The sequence below is a fragment of the Bactrocera dorsalis genome, unplaced genomic scaffold, assembly GCF_023373825.1.
Source record: "Bactrocera dorsalis isolate Fly_Bdor unplaced genomic scaffold, ASM2337382v1 BdCtg029, whole genome shotgun sequence".
Classification (NCBI taxonomy): domain Eukaryota; kingdom Metazoa; phylum Arthropoda; class Insecta; order Diptera; family Tephritidae; genus Bactrocera; species Bactrocera dorsalis.
Genome location: NW_026038080.1, coordinates 57,567 through 74,463, shown reverse-complemented (window position 1 = coordinate 74,463; position 16,897 = coordinate 57,567). Strand labels below are relative to the sequence as shown.

At 33.0% G+C, this 16,897-nt stretch overlaps 1 protein-coding gene across 2 annotated transcripts; it reads right to left on the bottom strand.

The window, feature by feature from the left end:
• Window positions 1–12,081: 12,081 nt before the first annotated feature.
• Window positions 12,082–15,203, bottom strand: LOC105229305 (uncharacterized). Of its 2 annotated transcripts, none has more exons than XM_011209494.4 (5): window positions 14,925–15,203; window positions 13,087–13,728; window positions 12,833–13,007; window positions 12,530–12,743; window positions 12,082–12,382 (listed from the first exon to the last, which is right to left on the bottom strand). In XM_011209494.4, exons 2-5 carry the CDS (start codon window positions 13,723–13,725, stop codon window positions 12,175–12,177), a joined length of 1,236 nt encoding a protein of 411 aa, XP_011207796.1. In that variant the 5' UTR covers window positions 13,726–13,728; window positions 14,925–15,203; the 3' UTR covers window positions 12,082–12,174. The 2 variants fall into 2 exon arrangements, with proteins under 2 accessions (XP_011207796.1, XP_049317347.1); XM_049461390.1 differs by lacking the exon at window positions 14,925–15,203 and adding an exon at window positions 14,457–14,584.
• Between the last annotated feature and the right edge of the window lie 1,694 nt (window positions 15,204–16,897).

Here is a 16,897-nt window from a genome sequence, read left to right as displayed (position 1 = left end):
ACGTCTCAGATGCTCCATCCATTGAGTCCAATTTTCGATGACTTGTTCGAGCCTGGCGAATTACTCGCGTCATATTTTGCTCCAAGGGCTGAATGGAAGCGGGATTGTCGGCATAGACTTTAGACTTTACATATCCCTACAGGAAAAAGTGTAACGGTATGATATCACACGATCTTGGTGGCCAATCGAACGGTCCAAAACGTGAAATTATCTGCTCGCCGAAGTGTTCTCTCGCTAAATCCATGGATTGATGCGATTTGTAGAAAGTGGCGCCGTCTTGTTGAAACCTAATGTCGCCGAGATCATGAACAAATAGTCGGTTATCATAACGCGATAATGGTCGCCATATATAAATAAATAAAGAGGTACAGTATATATGTGTGCATGTACACATACATACATATATCCTCTGAAAACACCTGAAATAATTTGCTGAAAGTAGATTGTCCACTCGGCCACTTTAAACTCGTTAGATCTTACCATAATTCTGCGGAGTCCGGGGATAGCACAAGCAACTGAAACACATTTTTTCCTAACAATACATGCATGTGTGCCTATGCATATACATACATATTTACCCTCATCCATACACATGTATATACGTTAGCCAACATATATGTATATGTTACGCCCATATGGAGACTTAACTAATTTATTCATATCCACTTAAATTGTTGATAATCTCGATTTGCTCTTTCAACAAACAGGTCCATGTGTGGCATATTTTTATTTGTGCCTGAAAAAATAAAGTATTATATCCATAATTAGCGTTTTTCGATTATCTCGGATTTGAATAGATACTTCTGTGCGTACATACATATGTACATGTATGTATGTACTTCTACTCGTACATAAATAGATCGAATTGGATGCTGATATAGTATGTATTTGCTTGTCTGCAAGTGCTAATGAGTCACAATAGCCTCTGTCAATGTCGCCGTTAATAAAGACAGGTTGGAGTGATCGCAGCGTGGTCGACGCGTGTCCACCGGTATGTGGTCAACAGGCCTCTTTCTCCTGCTGTTACCACCTCAATTGCTATTTAATAATAGAAATCATAATTTAAACAAAAATATGTATGTATGTACTTGCATATATGCACAGGCATTTATATACATATGTATATTACACATGTTTGGGTGTTATATCTTTTTGTGGAAACTGTTGACTTCCTCTATTTTTTTATTATCTAAGAATTGGTGGGAATTAACTGCCTGTGGCGTGGTCCTCTTTTATCACTCAGATTTGTTCCTCTGGATATACGAAACGAACATATGTATATGATACCCTAACAATAAAATGTACAACAAAATGTTGTATTGTCGATCACCCATCGGAAAATAACTTAAAATATTTATGTACATACGGTACTATCAATCATTTCCAGTGTTATTGTATGGACATATGTATGTACATATATCTTTTCAACTTAATCCGTTCACATGACTGTACCTAGTTGATATGAGTTTCATCGTTTTTTATCGCAAAATCGCATTTAGCTGTGAGATAAACATTACTGTCGAAAACAAGGCAAGGTTTCTTCAATCATTAACATGAAGAAACGACAAGAAAGAAAGAGGTAAATCCTCAGAAATAAATTCAATTAAGTCATTTGAACAAAATTGTGCGTAAATAGTTATATCGGGATAGTAAAAATCGTATTATTGTCGTATCTAAATATTATTATTGCAGGTGCTCTCATTCGAAGTGCATTTTTTCTCCATATTCAGACATCTGAGCTGGGGGTTATCGTACTTTTATTTTCCTTTATAGCAGAAAAGATAAGAAAGATAACAAAAGCTTTCGAAGGCAATTAGATTAACTTATGGTAATCAGCCGTTAACGAATTTACTTTTCTATGTATATGAGAGATGAGAGTGAAATAAGTAAAATACTTAAGATACTGCTACTGACTTGAGCGGTGCCGGTATAACATACCAGTTTTGAACCAGAATTTCCGTAATAAAATTGAACCGGAAGTCGACACATCATACAATTTTTTGCAAAGTTGCTTGAGTTAGAAGGTACAGGTAATAATTTAGCTATGACGTCGAATTAATATTTTTTCTATAAATACGGGAGTTAATTTTACAAAATGAGTCAAAGAACCGAGATGTGTCCTTCTTATTAATACTCTTAAGACTTTTTTGTTACACGGGCAAAATTAGATTACAACCACCCTACTGCTCATATAGCACATTTTTAAATTCTTCTTCTGATTCTTTTATTATAAGGTATATAAATTAAGCAGCAAAAAGGTATCGGAGTACACAAATAGTATCCTTTAGAAACGCATTCTCCGAAAATATAGATCCATCCGAGAGATATAATTATGAACCGCAGAAATCATTAGAAATCATTTTTTCCAGGTAACATATGTATGTCCTTGTGCCAAGTTCCTAAAAGATTTCAAGCTTCTCCATTATACTGCATACTTCATGTATTGATCAATATTTGAAGCATCTTAATGAAATTTAAAGAGAAATTTTTACTGATAATAATAATATTTCACATGCTTCAACCAGATGACTTTAGACCGTATATATCAGTTAATATGCAAGATAACTTGGCACTATGTACCCTATGTGTATGCATGTATGTATGTTCCTCCATTTCTGAAAAGTTGGCTGAATTTCGAGAGCTATTTTCGTCATTTATTTTATTTAATTTTCTTATTCTTCAATATTATTTCATAAGCAGAGAATATTAATATACATACGTACATACATACGAGTATCTTATAAAGTAGTTTTCCTTAAGTTGCTTAAGTAAAATGTTTACAATTTGATTATGTTTATATGTATGTATGTATGTGTATATACTAAAATATTACGAATATATCGTTCTAATGGACCAATTGCTGACGAACTAATTAAAAATATATACATATATTTGTTTGTGAAATTATCGCGTTAAAAGAACAACATTTATTAGTTACATTGATATGCTGAACAATGTTGACATCGGCGTTTATGAACTGAACAAATTTATAAAGCTGATTATCTTATCATACAGAAATGTTTGTACATATGTACATACATACGTTCGTGCGTGCTCATATGCAGAAATAGCTTGAGCAGACACCGACCACTCGACGTCAGGAGTCATGATTACCGATCAAATCGCTATTAATACTTCATAAGGGTCTGGTTAGCGCCGACTCGCCAATTAGCTGCGAAACATCTGCAAGTTTCGCGGCTATGCTCATTTATTGTTAATGGATTGATTGAACTCATATCCAACAAATTATGCATACTCGTATATATATATGTATGTATATGTATTTGTGTACATATGTATGTATGTCCAAGATAACAAGCAACTGAGTATACATACATGCAGAAATAATTATTGAATGCAATTTGATAATAGTCTTTGTATATACAAGTACATACATACATACATACATATGTAAGTAAGGAATTTCATGCCGGAACTTCTGTGATTAATTGAATGATGTTAGAAAACAGCCGGGTATATTTTATCTAACAAGTTGAGAATTATGCATTTAATTATTATCTCACTGCGGCTAATAAACGGTAATAAGTACTTATTTGCAGTAACAATCGTAAGATTATAAAATATTAAGTGTAACGATTTTAATCATAACAAGTATATACTTATGTATTTATACATCCTTATGAAAGTTATTATACTTATCTTGTTGAGTTGGTAAGTAGTATTTGCCACTTACAAGTTTTAAGTGTTATTAGTTGTTCACCTGTTATCTTTTTAGTTCCGCCCATTGAGAAATAATAATCAGCAAGCAACATCAATTTCGTAACATCCATATAGTAGCTATGCAAATCATCACTATTTTTTGTTGTTTGTTGCTCTAATATATTCCAACAGTTACTAATTCCGATATTGAAAATCGGTGAATTATTATACATATGCTTTATCTGTAAATGTTAAATAAATATTTATGGCATATTCGACTCCCCAAAGCTTTAATTCCACTTCATTAGATTTCGATGATTTGGTTGGTGGTATAAAGGTGAGTAATATAATGCCGTAGAAATCATTTGAAGTTAATGACCAAAAACACAGTTTTCAAATTTATTTATGTACTTGTATATATCAAACTCAGCCTTCCAACTTTTTTTGGAAATATGTACTATGTATGTTTGTACATAAATACGTGTCGATCGACAATACTATTTCTAAAACTTTCCTTCGAAAAACATGTCTTTATTTTGTAAAAATCTGCAATTTCAAATATCAAAGAGAAGGTACATACATATGTACATATGATCTATATGTATGTATGTATATATATGCGCATATAAACTTATAATAAGTTGATGTTTTCTGTTTTTTTTTATTGTTATTTAATTTTTAAGTCTCATTGTCTTTTCCCAGTGTTTTCACCCACGTGTGTTCATATGTATTTATGTACGTATATAACTACATATGTATATATCAAAATGCTCTCTAAATCAGCTGAGCCTGCGTGAGCATTTGAAATACATAAATTAAATAATAAAATAAAAGTGGTATTTTTAGTACGAATTTCCTCGAGCAACTACTTATACATACAGATGTATGTATGTTTACTCGATATGCGATGAAAGAGTAAAGTCTGTTTGCGTGCCAAATAGGCAAATATCAACAAACGAATAAGGTGTAGACAAAAAATTTACAATATATAATATCAACTTAGCGGAACAGAATCACATTGTCAACTCGTGTTATGTTGAGAACCAAAAGTAATATAACAAAATATGATTGACTTCTGATCCCCAGTGTCCGATGTGGCCGTAACGTTACTACTTTAATAAAATAAAAATCCAATTATTTTTTTTGGGAGAGAAACTGCGAGAACTCCGTTATTGAATAACTTTGAATAATACTTGTTACCTTCTTGACATTACCAGTTATAAATATCAATAGTAGAGACCTAGATCCAAGCTCTTGAACTAATTAGAAAACGTAAACGTATCTGACCGTGAGCCTGAGGAAAGGAGCTTCGTAGAACAGTGAGCCAAATGAAATACTAAATTTTCTCTGCGTCGCAAACAGTACATTCATGAGGTGGTTTTGTTCTTGCTTAATCATTACTATTAATGAGTTAAACTTACAAACATACAATAAAAGAATAATAATGCAGTTCACTATGTAAACCTTAGGCTCGCTAATTTTATGTCGGCTTGCGGACAACTGCTTTGATATGCATATGTAAAGAGATATATAGCTTTCATATACGTACTACATATGGTATGTATACATTTGAATTAAAAATCGAACTGAATAAATAGGCAAATAAGTCAGATATATGTATTTACACATATGTATGCATATACTTATATAATTAGATATATACAGCTGTAGACAGCTAATAGAAACGCTACTTCCCTGCAAACCATCAGCGGGTAAAATCAGTGGGTAACATGGTGGTAAACGAGGGGATAAACATATAGAGTGTGTCTTAGGCCGACCGAATATTTAACCCACTCACGTACGTATACATGTGATCATACAACAAAAAATAACCCTAAAATGTGCGTTGGTGTTAGTGCAAAGAGAAAAAATGTGTAGTTGTATTGAAATATTTGTCACAAGCGGGTAGCCGTGGTTGGCTGGGTTATTTTGAATTAAGCGAAAAATAATCAAAGCATTTTATTATTTTACTCATTGACCACCTTTAAAAAAAGAGCGTTTCTAATTAGCTGCCAGCAGCTGTACATATGTATGTAATACATAAGATAGACATACATTTATTTTACATAGTCATATACATAAGCCACTGTATGTAAAATATACTTAAAGCAGCTAAATGGAAACAAATGTTTAAATGTCAATAACAGCCTTGATGTGAACGATATGAACAACTTCCACATTTGTTACACCGCATTCACACATACATACATATATGTAGTGCGTACATACAGTATGTATTCACAATACCATGCAAAAAGTGCGAGTACTCCACGTAGATCATTGAATACTCCATAAGCAATCACATTCCATATGAAATATGAAGTCCAATTCACATTATGATGTCCTAAGGCTTGTGGGAACTTCAATATCCCACAAAAGGTCACATGATTCAATAATCTTGGCAAGTTAAGGTTTTAGTATTTTTCCATGCCATGAAAACATTCAATCTTAGCAATGCCGGGAGAGTCTACCACTCTCAAGTATTATCAGAGAAGAGCTTTATAGCCTCCTCAAATATTGATCCGAGTGGTAAAGGAAATCGAAACATAGCTCTTGATAGAAAGAAGGTAAGCTATTTAATTTTATTGGTCTTTATAGCTACCAGTTCATACATATGCATTCATAACTGCGAACACAGAAGTTTTTGTGTATATACATAGTATGTGCATATGTATAATATGTATACAAGGGCATAAGTATGTATGCATTTGCATATGGAGCCTAGGTGCATAATATTGCATATTTTCAAACAAAGCCAGCTAAACAACTTTATTATCATATTGTGTGGTAAATATTGTTGTTTTTAAAACCTGCTCGTGTTGACTTTATTCCGATTAACACATGTACGTTCATACATGCATACATACGTACACAAAGTTATGACTGTAAAATATTATAATCAGCAAATTTTATTCCCACTATATGTACATACATACATAAATTTGTATGCGCATACCACACATTCGTATGTATGAAAACTATTCGAATGAATGTGTTTTATAAATATAAATATGTAAATATGTCCATATATGTACATATGTACTTATGTATATGCGAATTATCGCATGCATATTTTATGTCACAGTATCAATTACATTGTTTTCTTTAAATGTTCGTACTAAAATCGCAATCAAAACAGAAACGTATTATATCTAAAGTTTTTGTTGTTGCTGACTGCAATCAATTAAAACATGTGTACGTAGGCATCTGCATATGTATGAAGTTCTGTACAAGACATATGTATGTATGCACATACATTTAAAGACTTGTTCAATATAATGTATTAACACATGTAAAGGGTGATTTTTTAAGAGCTTGATAACTTTTTAAAAAAAAAAAAACGCATAAAATTTGCAAAATCTCATCGGTTCTTTATTTGAAACGTTAGATTGGTTCATGACATTTACTTTTTGAAGATAATTTCATTTAAATGTTGACCGCGGCTGCGTCTTAGGTGGTCCATTCGGAAAGTCCAATTTTGGGCAACTTTTTCGAGCATTTCGGCCGGAATAGCCCGAATTTCTTCGGAAATGTTGTCTTCCAAAGCTGGAATAGTTGCTGGCTTATTTCTGTAGACTTTAGACTTGACGTAGCCCCACAAAAAATAGTCTAAAGGCGTTAAATCGCATGATCTTGGTGGCCAACTTACGGGTCCATTTCTTGAGATGAATTGTTGTCCGAAGTTTTCCCTCAAAATGGCCATAGAATCGCGAGCTGTGTGGCATGTAGCGCCATCTTGTTGAAACCACATGTCAACCAAGTTCAGTTCTTCCATTTTTGGCAACAAAAAGTTTGTTAGCATCGAACGATAGCGATCGCCATTCACCGTAACGTTGCGTCCAACAGCATCTTTGAAAAAATACGGTCCAATGATTCCACCAGCGTACAAACCACACCAAACAGTGCATTTTTCGGGATGCATGGGCAGTTCTTGAACGGCTTCTGGTTGCTCTTCACCCCAAATGCGGCAATTTTGCTTATTTACGTAGCCATTCAACCAGAAATGAGCCTCATCATAAATCGGACGTAAAGCGCGAAACACATTTCGAACCGAACACTGATTTTGGTAATAAAATTCAATGATTTGCAAGCGTTGCTCGTTAGTAAGTCTATTCATGATGAAATGTCAAAGCATACTGAGCATCTTTCTCTTTGACACCATGTCTGAAATCCCACGTGATCTGTCAAATACTAATGCATGAAAATCCTAACCTCAAAAAAATCACCCGTTACATATGAAAGTATTAGTAAGTACATACGTATCTTCCTAGGTTCTATGCATTTTCACTTTCACATGCCATTGAACCCAAGCAAAGTGAATATGAATAACATTTCCGCCTCTTTGTTGTGCTTTCGAATTCGCCTCTTGTTATTCTGTTTGTTAGACCAAGACTAAACCACCGAAGACATATAAACACTTACAAATAAGACATATTCGTACATATTTCGATATTCATATATATAGCGTACTTATATATTATATTCATATTTGTTTATGACAGACTTCAATTCAATATACATACATATGTATATGCACAGAGATATGTAAGTGCAAATATTCTCATTTCGTACGATATTCGCACCATATCTACTTTAATATGATGAATTCAGTGCACGAATTAATTTATTTGTAGTCCCCATTAAACCCTTACTGGTTCACATAAGATTAGTTCCAAGTGTTTCTAGACGTAATAAAAATACAAATTTTTAGGGTTGTTCTTATAAGCATCTTAAAATATAATAAATTTTACTGTGCTTAAATAAAAAAATATTTTAATATCTGTTAAAAACTAGTAAGATGTTCTTTCAATAGTCTTGCCATTGCCTATAAACGAGAAATAAGCATAATCACGAACACTTTTGTCTATGTGTGTAATCGCATAACGCATAGTAGCCGATCGCTTCAGCCGCCACGAAATAAACATACACACTTTTTTACAAACATGCAAACAAATAAATATGTATGTATTTATGTAAGTACTGAAGACATTTCAGATAAACAAGTAAACATGTTTGTTTCCCATTTCGAATAATTCTTGGCTTGAAAGATAAGGTCAAAATATATACATATGTACATACTAATATACATATGTATCTGGGTATACATGATATATTTTTATATTTCGCATACATATTTATATTATGCCTTTGAATTAAATCAATTAGTAATTAGTTGTAATAAACATATGTATGTACATATATAGAGTATGGGTTGAAACTAAAGCGAATGCGTTTTCTTTTCTGCTGTTGACCTCAAGGAAAAGAAACCATAAATAAAAGCTTTTTACAGTCGTCTATTATTAGGTTATATATTCGCTTACAACAAAATAAATGTTTTATTAAGAAAATGAAAATCGGAAAGAATTGATTAAAATCCTGGCATAACTGCTGTGTTCTGTTTTCCTTATTTGTCTCAAGCTAAAACATATGAAGAAAATCAGGATTTGAGTTTTTGAATACTGGACAATAATAGGGTGGTGTCTGAATGAGCATAATAAAGTGCAAAGAGTTTGTATACCAAAACAACGTTTAAAAAGTATGGACACTTAATTCCAAAACTCACATTCTGCTTGACAGACTTTAAGAGCACCTCGCACATATCAGAGATAAGGCATACTCTTTCTTCTTTAATATGATGCACTGGAAAAATATTTAAATTTTATGAATATATGTATTTACACTTAGTCTGGTTGTTTTGTAATGGTATATACATATGTATGTTGTGAGTATTTGGCATTATTTGTTATAAGCGGATGCAAAAAGCTCTGTGCTACTTTTGAACGATTACTCAGTCCTTATGATCCGAAGAAAACTCTGGTTTTGCGAAATTCGATCATGCCCAAGGAGGGACAATTTCCGTATATATACTTATGTATAATACATGAATATATGTATATACATACATACATACATACGAACTTTTTTACAAACAAGCATAAGCGAAGCTATGAAAATACCAGCAATTTACCCAATTTTCAAAAAATAGTAAGGATTGTTAAGCGATTTTATGGCTTCCAATTCTCTTGCCTTTGAGAAGCAACCGTATGCTTACATGCAGCGGGTGAATGAAAATCTTAATTATTATGTGTTTCAATACTGTTATACATATGGTTAGATAAGTTCTTATGTATTTAGGAATGTATGTATGTATTCTTATTGAAGTACATATTTGACTTCGGTTTGATAAACTGAGGCATTAACATTACTTGACTTCATTGTCATTGGCAATAAATTGCGTTTGCTTACATTTTTACACACAAATGTTTGTATAGCTAGTAAGGAAGGACTTCGTTTGGGTGTAACCGAACATTTTTTACGCAAGATAAAGTGATATGGTAAATATTTTTACTAAAAGTAAGACGTGTTGCATCCATTATTCACAATCACAGCCATGAAGATAGACTGTTGTTAGAAAGAGGCTATCCGAATTTTCTTAAGATTTCTTACATATTTCCTGATAGATGCGTAAAAAGTCAACCAAAAAGACTTCTTCTCACCAAGTTTGACTGCTTTAGCTTTAGCGGTTTGGAAGATATGTATTTACAAATCATTTAGGGGCGTGGCCGCGCCCACTTAATAATTTTTTTAGCCTACGGGGCTACTGTGCTCTCCTGTACCACATTTTCTAGCTTAATTGAGTGCTTAGTAACGACACTTTACGCACGATTACGACCATCTGTAGTACCAACCGCACTTGGGTGTCAAGTAACATAAGTACATATGTAGTTGTAGTTTTTTCAAGCCTTCTTCATCTCTTGACAAACAATCAATCGCATTTCAACTCGCCTCGTCTTTTGTCATTTACATATGTATCAGTTTGGTGATACAAACAACCGTTAGGTGCACAAAACTGCTATACTGTAGCAACATATTGCGAGAGTTTAAAAACTGTCCAACAAGCTTATCAGTTAACTTGATCCCCTAGTTCGCCACACTCGACTATGAGTGCGTTCGCAATTACACTTTTCGAGTGGAGGTTCTTAGTAATTCTATCTGTCTGACATCAAATCATCATTAATCAGTCAAACATAAGGGGTTATCTATAACTTATAGATGATTATATGAGATTGCGGCGTTTTCTTGTTTGTCATTTTTGCGTTAATAGTATAAATTATTTAAAAACAGTTGTATTGATACATAATTAATTTGTTTTTAATATAATTTTGCGGATTTGCACAAGGAGCGAAAGCAAAAACGGTGTGGAAGTTCCTTTACATCTACCTCAGAGGACACTATGTGTGGCATTGTTAATGGGAGAGCTAGGGACAAAAGGAAAAAATCGGGAGACAAACATACTAAATTATTATAGTACTGGTTAAACATAACGACTAGCTCTATTCGTTCTTCGTTGCTTTACGTGTTTTAACATTCGATCAAATATGTTTTAAATTGATCAAGGAATGGTTATAAACATCGTCCATAATGTGAAAGAACTTTAACAGCTCTTATATCTGTCGATCAGTTAACATTCTCTGCTGATAATCTATTTGGAATAAAATAACTGGAAAGCATACTTTTAGGCAGAGAATGTTATTAAATATATAAAGCGCAAACAGAGAATGTTAACGAATACGAAGGCGCAAATGTTAGTTGTACTAAAATGCAAATTGTTATGAGGAAACATCGAAAAGCTCAAGTTCGATAAGCAAATTACACCACAGCACCACGCCACAGATGTTCTTTGGCATATCTACATATCAAGGAAAATAAGAGTAATACAAATAAAATTAATTAAATTATATGAAAAAATTGTAAAGAATGAGGGAAATAATAATTAAAGTTGAATTAAGTAGTTAAATCTTCATCCCCGGTTGAAATGTCCATTGTCGAACCTGCACCTTCTAGATATTTGCGTTCACAGCAAAACTTCTTATGGAGGAAAAACAAACAAAATGAAAATTTTATTTTTGCCAGGAGTTTTTAAAAAGAATTTATATTTGGTCTCGAGTTTTTTAATTAGTTGTTATTGAACAAAAAATCTTTGTTAACAATGTCTTGATGACCTCTATAAAAATGTCATTAAGATCATGGAATATCTCCAAAACTATTATTCGGACCAACTTGAGAGTTTAGGACAACATTTTAAACATGATATAGAATTAAATAAAACTATAAACCCGTATTTTTAATCGCTGGGCCATATGTATTAAGCTAAATGAAGGTTATGTTGAGAAATATATAGCAATTTTTATTAAATTTGCGTTGATCTTTAGTGAGAAGTAATCTGCGGTATACAATTATACATCGGCTATTTTTCACTCATAAATCTATATTCGGTAATAAGCCCGGCAATTTTGGTTGAAAAGGTGAACGCAACTTTGTACCGTAGGTTCGTTTGGAGCAGAAGCATCGAAGTCTCTTATGTCTTTTCGGTAGGCAAAGTCAACATTCTTGCAGCATTAGAGAATAAAACCAAATAAATAAAATGTAATTATTTCTCATATATCTGCGATACTTTAGCTTAGACTGAATAAATAAATCTTTGCAAAGATAATACTCCTATTCTATACATTGTTAAATCATTTTAAATTTTTTCGCCAGCCGCAAAACATCTTCCATTCGTTTAGTAATCGTGTGCAGTCCACGATTTTTACTTAAAATAGTCATATCTAGATCCTTGAAATCTTCCGGAAGTGTGCTGTTGTCTGCTAAAATAACTTTTGTCATAAAAATCGGATGTGGAATTTCAATTGGGCCCACACGTCGCACTTCGTTCAAAAATCTAATTAATAAAATTAGTACAAATTTTATTAGAAATATGTTAATGTTGCTGAGAGTTTTGAAGACATTTCGGCTTTTGGGAAAAAGCTTTCTCAAGCGGTGCTTACCGCTCGGCAGGCCATGCCTTCGTATATACATATATACCTACCCTTCATAGGAGTAATCATCAGTATTGATTTGCATTTCTTCCAGATTATGTATAAAAGCGTCATAATAAATTTTCAAGAAACTCTCGAAATTATCTTCAAGCACGGCGGAATCGACGCTGGAGAAGAGGAAAAATATAATATCGTGCGCACAGGACTCATATTGTGCTATTTGAAAGTCTACAAATTTTAACTGCGTGGGTTGATCGCTGTCGTCTATTAAAAAACAAAAAGAAAAATACATTTTCATTTATAAAATGTAACAGATTACAAAAAAAATTGCATTTTGAATATTAGTTGTATACCATATTTAAACATGATGTTGTTTATCCACAAATCGCAGTGTACCAAGCTGGTATATAATCCATCGACAGCTTCTGATTGTTCCAACCATTTATCATAGACTTGAAACCTCTCTAGAATTTCATTGATCGCTTCTTCATTATTGTTAGTGGCCAATTGCAGATCTTCACGTAATTCCTTGAGAAACAGATTTTTTTTTTAAGTTTATTTCAATAGTTTCTGAGGTGAAATGCAGGCCATTGATAAAAATACTCACGCTACGCATTTCGTTTTTCATTTCATCGCCCATTGTGGTATTCATGTTGAAGCGGTTGAAGTATGGGCGTATGGTTCTTGCGAATAACTCTGGCTTTTTAATACGCAAAGCTATAGGTAGTGCATGATACTGTGCCATATATTCCAAGACGAGTTTCGCATGAACGTAATCGAACATTTTGTGACGATTGCCAGCTCTATAGCCAGACAGCTGGAGATTTTCCTGCACTAGAACAGCATCTCTGTCAACTTTGGTAGCATTTGGATCAAGTGATATTCGACTTCCATAGTAAGCGGGAAGACCATCAAACAATTTATCCTGGGATAAGCCAGCTTCAAGTTGCAATAGATGTATTTCTGGTACTACAATCTCGTACATTTTGTTCTCAGTAATACAAGTGCGTTCCGGTTGAAATATTTGCCAGTATAAATCGTTCGTCACAGGAGGCAATTTCGCAATTAAAGGCAGTTCCTCGATGAGCCCATTTGGTCTCTTAATTTTAGCAGCTATGGCCAGCATGCAGCTGCCATAGTTGTCGCCTGGCTTGGTGAGATAACGAGTGCTATACGACTGCAACTCACCGCCAGCTAGATGCGGCTGTACCACACTTTTCAGGTCCTCTATTTCCGGTACGGACATTTTCTGCAAATTAAAAATTTCACAACTATCGATTAACATTTAATTAATCTAACCGGCTAAGTAACAATCCATATTCTTTGTTTGCAACATCATAAGTACAAAGTTGTATCTTTGAGATTCATTAACAAACATTATCAATACACAAATAAGTGACTTGCAAGAATGTATAAAAATAGGCATGAATGTAAGTATGTATGGCATATGTACTTTCTTTGGTGCAGAAAAAAACTGAGTAAAACTTTAGATTAGACCATACAGCTGCACTTATGTATATGTATACATTGATACGAAGCTGATTAAATATTCTTCAGGTCTTAAGTACATACATATGCGTATATATGCGTAGATAGTACAAATTATAAAATTTCTTTATCTTAAATTTGTTTTTAATCTCTTAATAGGCCCCCCTAATGCAAGTATTTAGTAGATATACACCGCTATGGACTACACATGCACGTCATATTCATATAGCAAATAATAACATATTATATTATCATCCTAACGTAACAAAAATTGCTTTCAAGAACAGTAGTTTAGGAGTCCAATATCACATCTTAATCGAACAATATAAATTAGTAATTGAAGAAAATCTATTTCTAGCAAGTAAATGTAAGACAATTTATCTTTTGCCTTAAATGCGTTTGTGAAAGTGGTAAGAAAGTAATGAGTTATTGGTTTTGAACAAACAATCAAGCAAATTCATATATTTACATGCATATGAATGTACTTACATATACGTATTTATCTGCCATAGTAGAACTTTTCCTTAAAGGAACAGCACAAAGAGTAAAGAAATATGATATCAGAACACACAATATAAAACAGAACTCAATAATTAAATCCTCAATGTTGAGACATGAGCACAAGTACACCATTAACATTGAAGTGATTGCTAGTTAAAGGGAAGTACGTAATTTGAATACCAGATAAGATTACAAATTAATTTTCATGCTGCCAAAAGCAAAACAAGTTTGGTTATATTGTTTGATTATTTTTAAATTGTAGTCAGTTTTTTGCAACAATTTGTGTATCTAACTTAAGTGTGCTTAGCGTAAAATAAATGTAATTGGTTAAAATATTACTTCACTTCGAAAAATCCCTATACAACTTTTTACTCTTTGTCTAGAATATATGTATATCATTTATTATTCATCTACAACTGGACCCGAAAATAAAAATATTATCACATACATATATACCTTGAGAATTTATTTGTGTAACGGATGATTCCTCTTATTTTCAAATATAAACAGCCTCGGTGCTTTCCTTTATAGTAGATTTCTAATGGGCACAGGTACAAATAGTCGTTTGTAGTTTGCTGATTTGTTTGTACAAGTACTATATATCACAATTGAATTCAATTTGTTAAATCTAAATGAACTGCGCTTGCCAGCGGTGCTTGGAAGACTGAGGCGAAAACTGATGGGACGCACAAAATGGTCAAAGCTTCACACAAAATTCAGCACTGGTATCACCCCCTTATCACGTATCACGTTATTGTGTAGTTGCGGTACTGAAAATGTTTCAATGTAAAGCATCCAAGGAGGCATTCGCGTATTTTAATCAGTTCGACGGAGGCAAATCAGACCAACAAATTCACACATTCAAACGCATTTGCACATAATTGATAATGCAACTGGTTGATAAATGACTAACGTATATATGTAAGTATATATGTTTGTATATCAGGTGTCATTATCAGTTATGAATGAGGTAACAACTTATATGCACAATTGTATATACATACATACATATGTACATGTGTATACATACATATGTATGTTGGCGTACAGTTCCCTACATTGTTTGATAAATATAGGTTTGCGATCGCCTGTTGGCAATTGCTACAAACATTCTCTATCTTCTATCTTTAAGAAGGTAGTAAATCCATATCACTACACATTTCCCTCTTACTCCTTTTCTATTCTTCTATTCTTAAAGCAATTAATAAAGAACAAGTAACACCATCGCTTCAATTTCCGGTTCTGGTGCCATTCAGCTAGCATGGAGTGTCTAGATTAACGATATTTCTTAAATGAGTCGCAACAATAACGGTAGGTAAAGCAGGTAATGCATGAAGGTTCGTGTCAAGGGAAATTTTCACATGCAGGCATATTCATATGTTTGTATATTGTACATATTCAGGGAGGTTCTGCAATTCACTTCTGAGTAAATTTCAAGCAAATCCACTTCCAATCCGACATTCGGGGTTCTATATATATCATTATGAAATATCCAGGTATAATTTAGAAATCACTTCAAAAATATTAAAGTGTGGTAGATTTCTCCTAAGGCAAATGATAAATGATGTTTATATTCCTATAACGACGAGGGCATCTAACATTCGGAAATAGTACTTTCTCAAGCAGAATCTTAATTGCTGTAACCATATTTCTATTCAGCAAGTCAGAACTTTTACTTGTATTTTAGATTATTCAGAATTATATTCAGCAAAAATAAAATACATACGTATACTTAAAAACTTTCCACGTGGGTGTAAAGTTAGGATGATTTACTACCACATGTAAGTAAAATGAAAGCTTAAGTTAAGCTTACGGCTTCGTGATTTCTTTTAAATATTGTAATTAATTAATCGGTCCGATTTTTTTTTAAATAATTACATTCATGAGGAGTACAAAATATTTTTTTTATGTTTATTTATAGGGTGTATAAAAAAATTAGATTAAAAAAATTGTTGAAATGACACGCGAATAAAAAGTCCTGTACGATGTCCACGATTCAAAAAGATTGTTAATTTGTAGAAAAGTCGCTGTCGCGCTATGAAAGCTTTTTTGTTTTTAAATTTGACAAAATGGAACAATAAGTATTTTCGACAGTTTTTCGTAGAAAAAAATAGGAAGATTAAAAAGGAATAGAAGCTTTCATAACGCGATAGCCAATGACATTAGACATGTTCTCTCCAAATCGGAATTAGATATCTTCAAAACTCTTCCTTTGAGAGTGGAAACCGTTTTAAAAAAGACCATTCTGAGAAAAACAAAGAGTTGGTATGTTCCCCACTCTGTTCCCTTTCTACAGGAAACGCTGTAGCGACCGTGATAATTTGAATTTCGATTTCAAAATTTAAGAGAATGATTTTTCGAAAATTTCACACTGAGACGATCCCTTAAGTCTTCTAATAAATCGCATGTATAGCTTATACATTACTATG

Excerpts from the sequence above, each read along its gene's own strand:
- LOC105229305 (XM_049461390.1), bottom strand. The coding sequence starts at position 14,477 with ATGGCAGATAAATACGTATAT. Across the intron at positions 12,744-12,832 it reads CAACATCATGTTTAAATATG|ACGACAGCGATCAACCCACG; the intron begins GTATACAACTAA and ends GTTTTTTAATAG. Across the intron at positions 12,383-12,529 it reads GATGATTACTCCTATGAAGG|ATTTTTGAACGAAGTGCGAC; the intron begins GTAGGTATATAT and ends TTTATTAATTAG.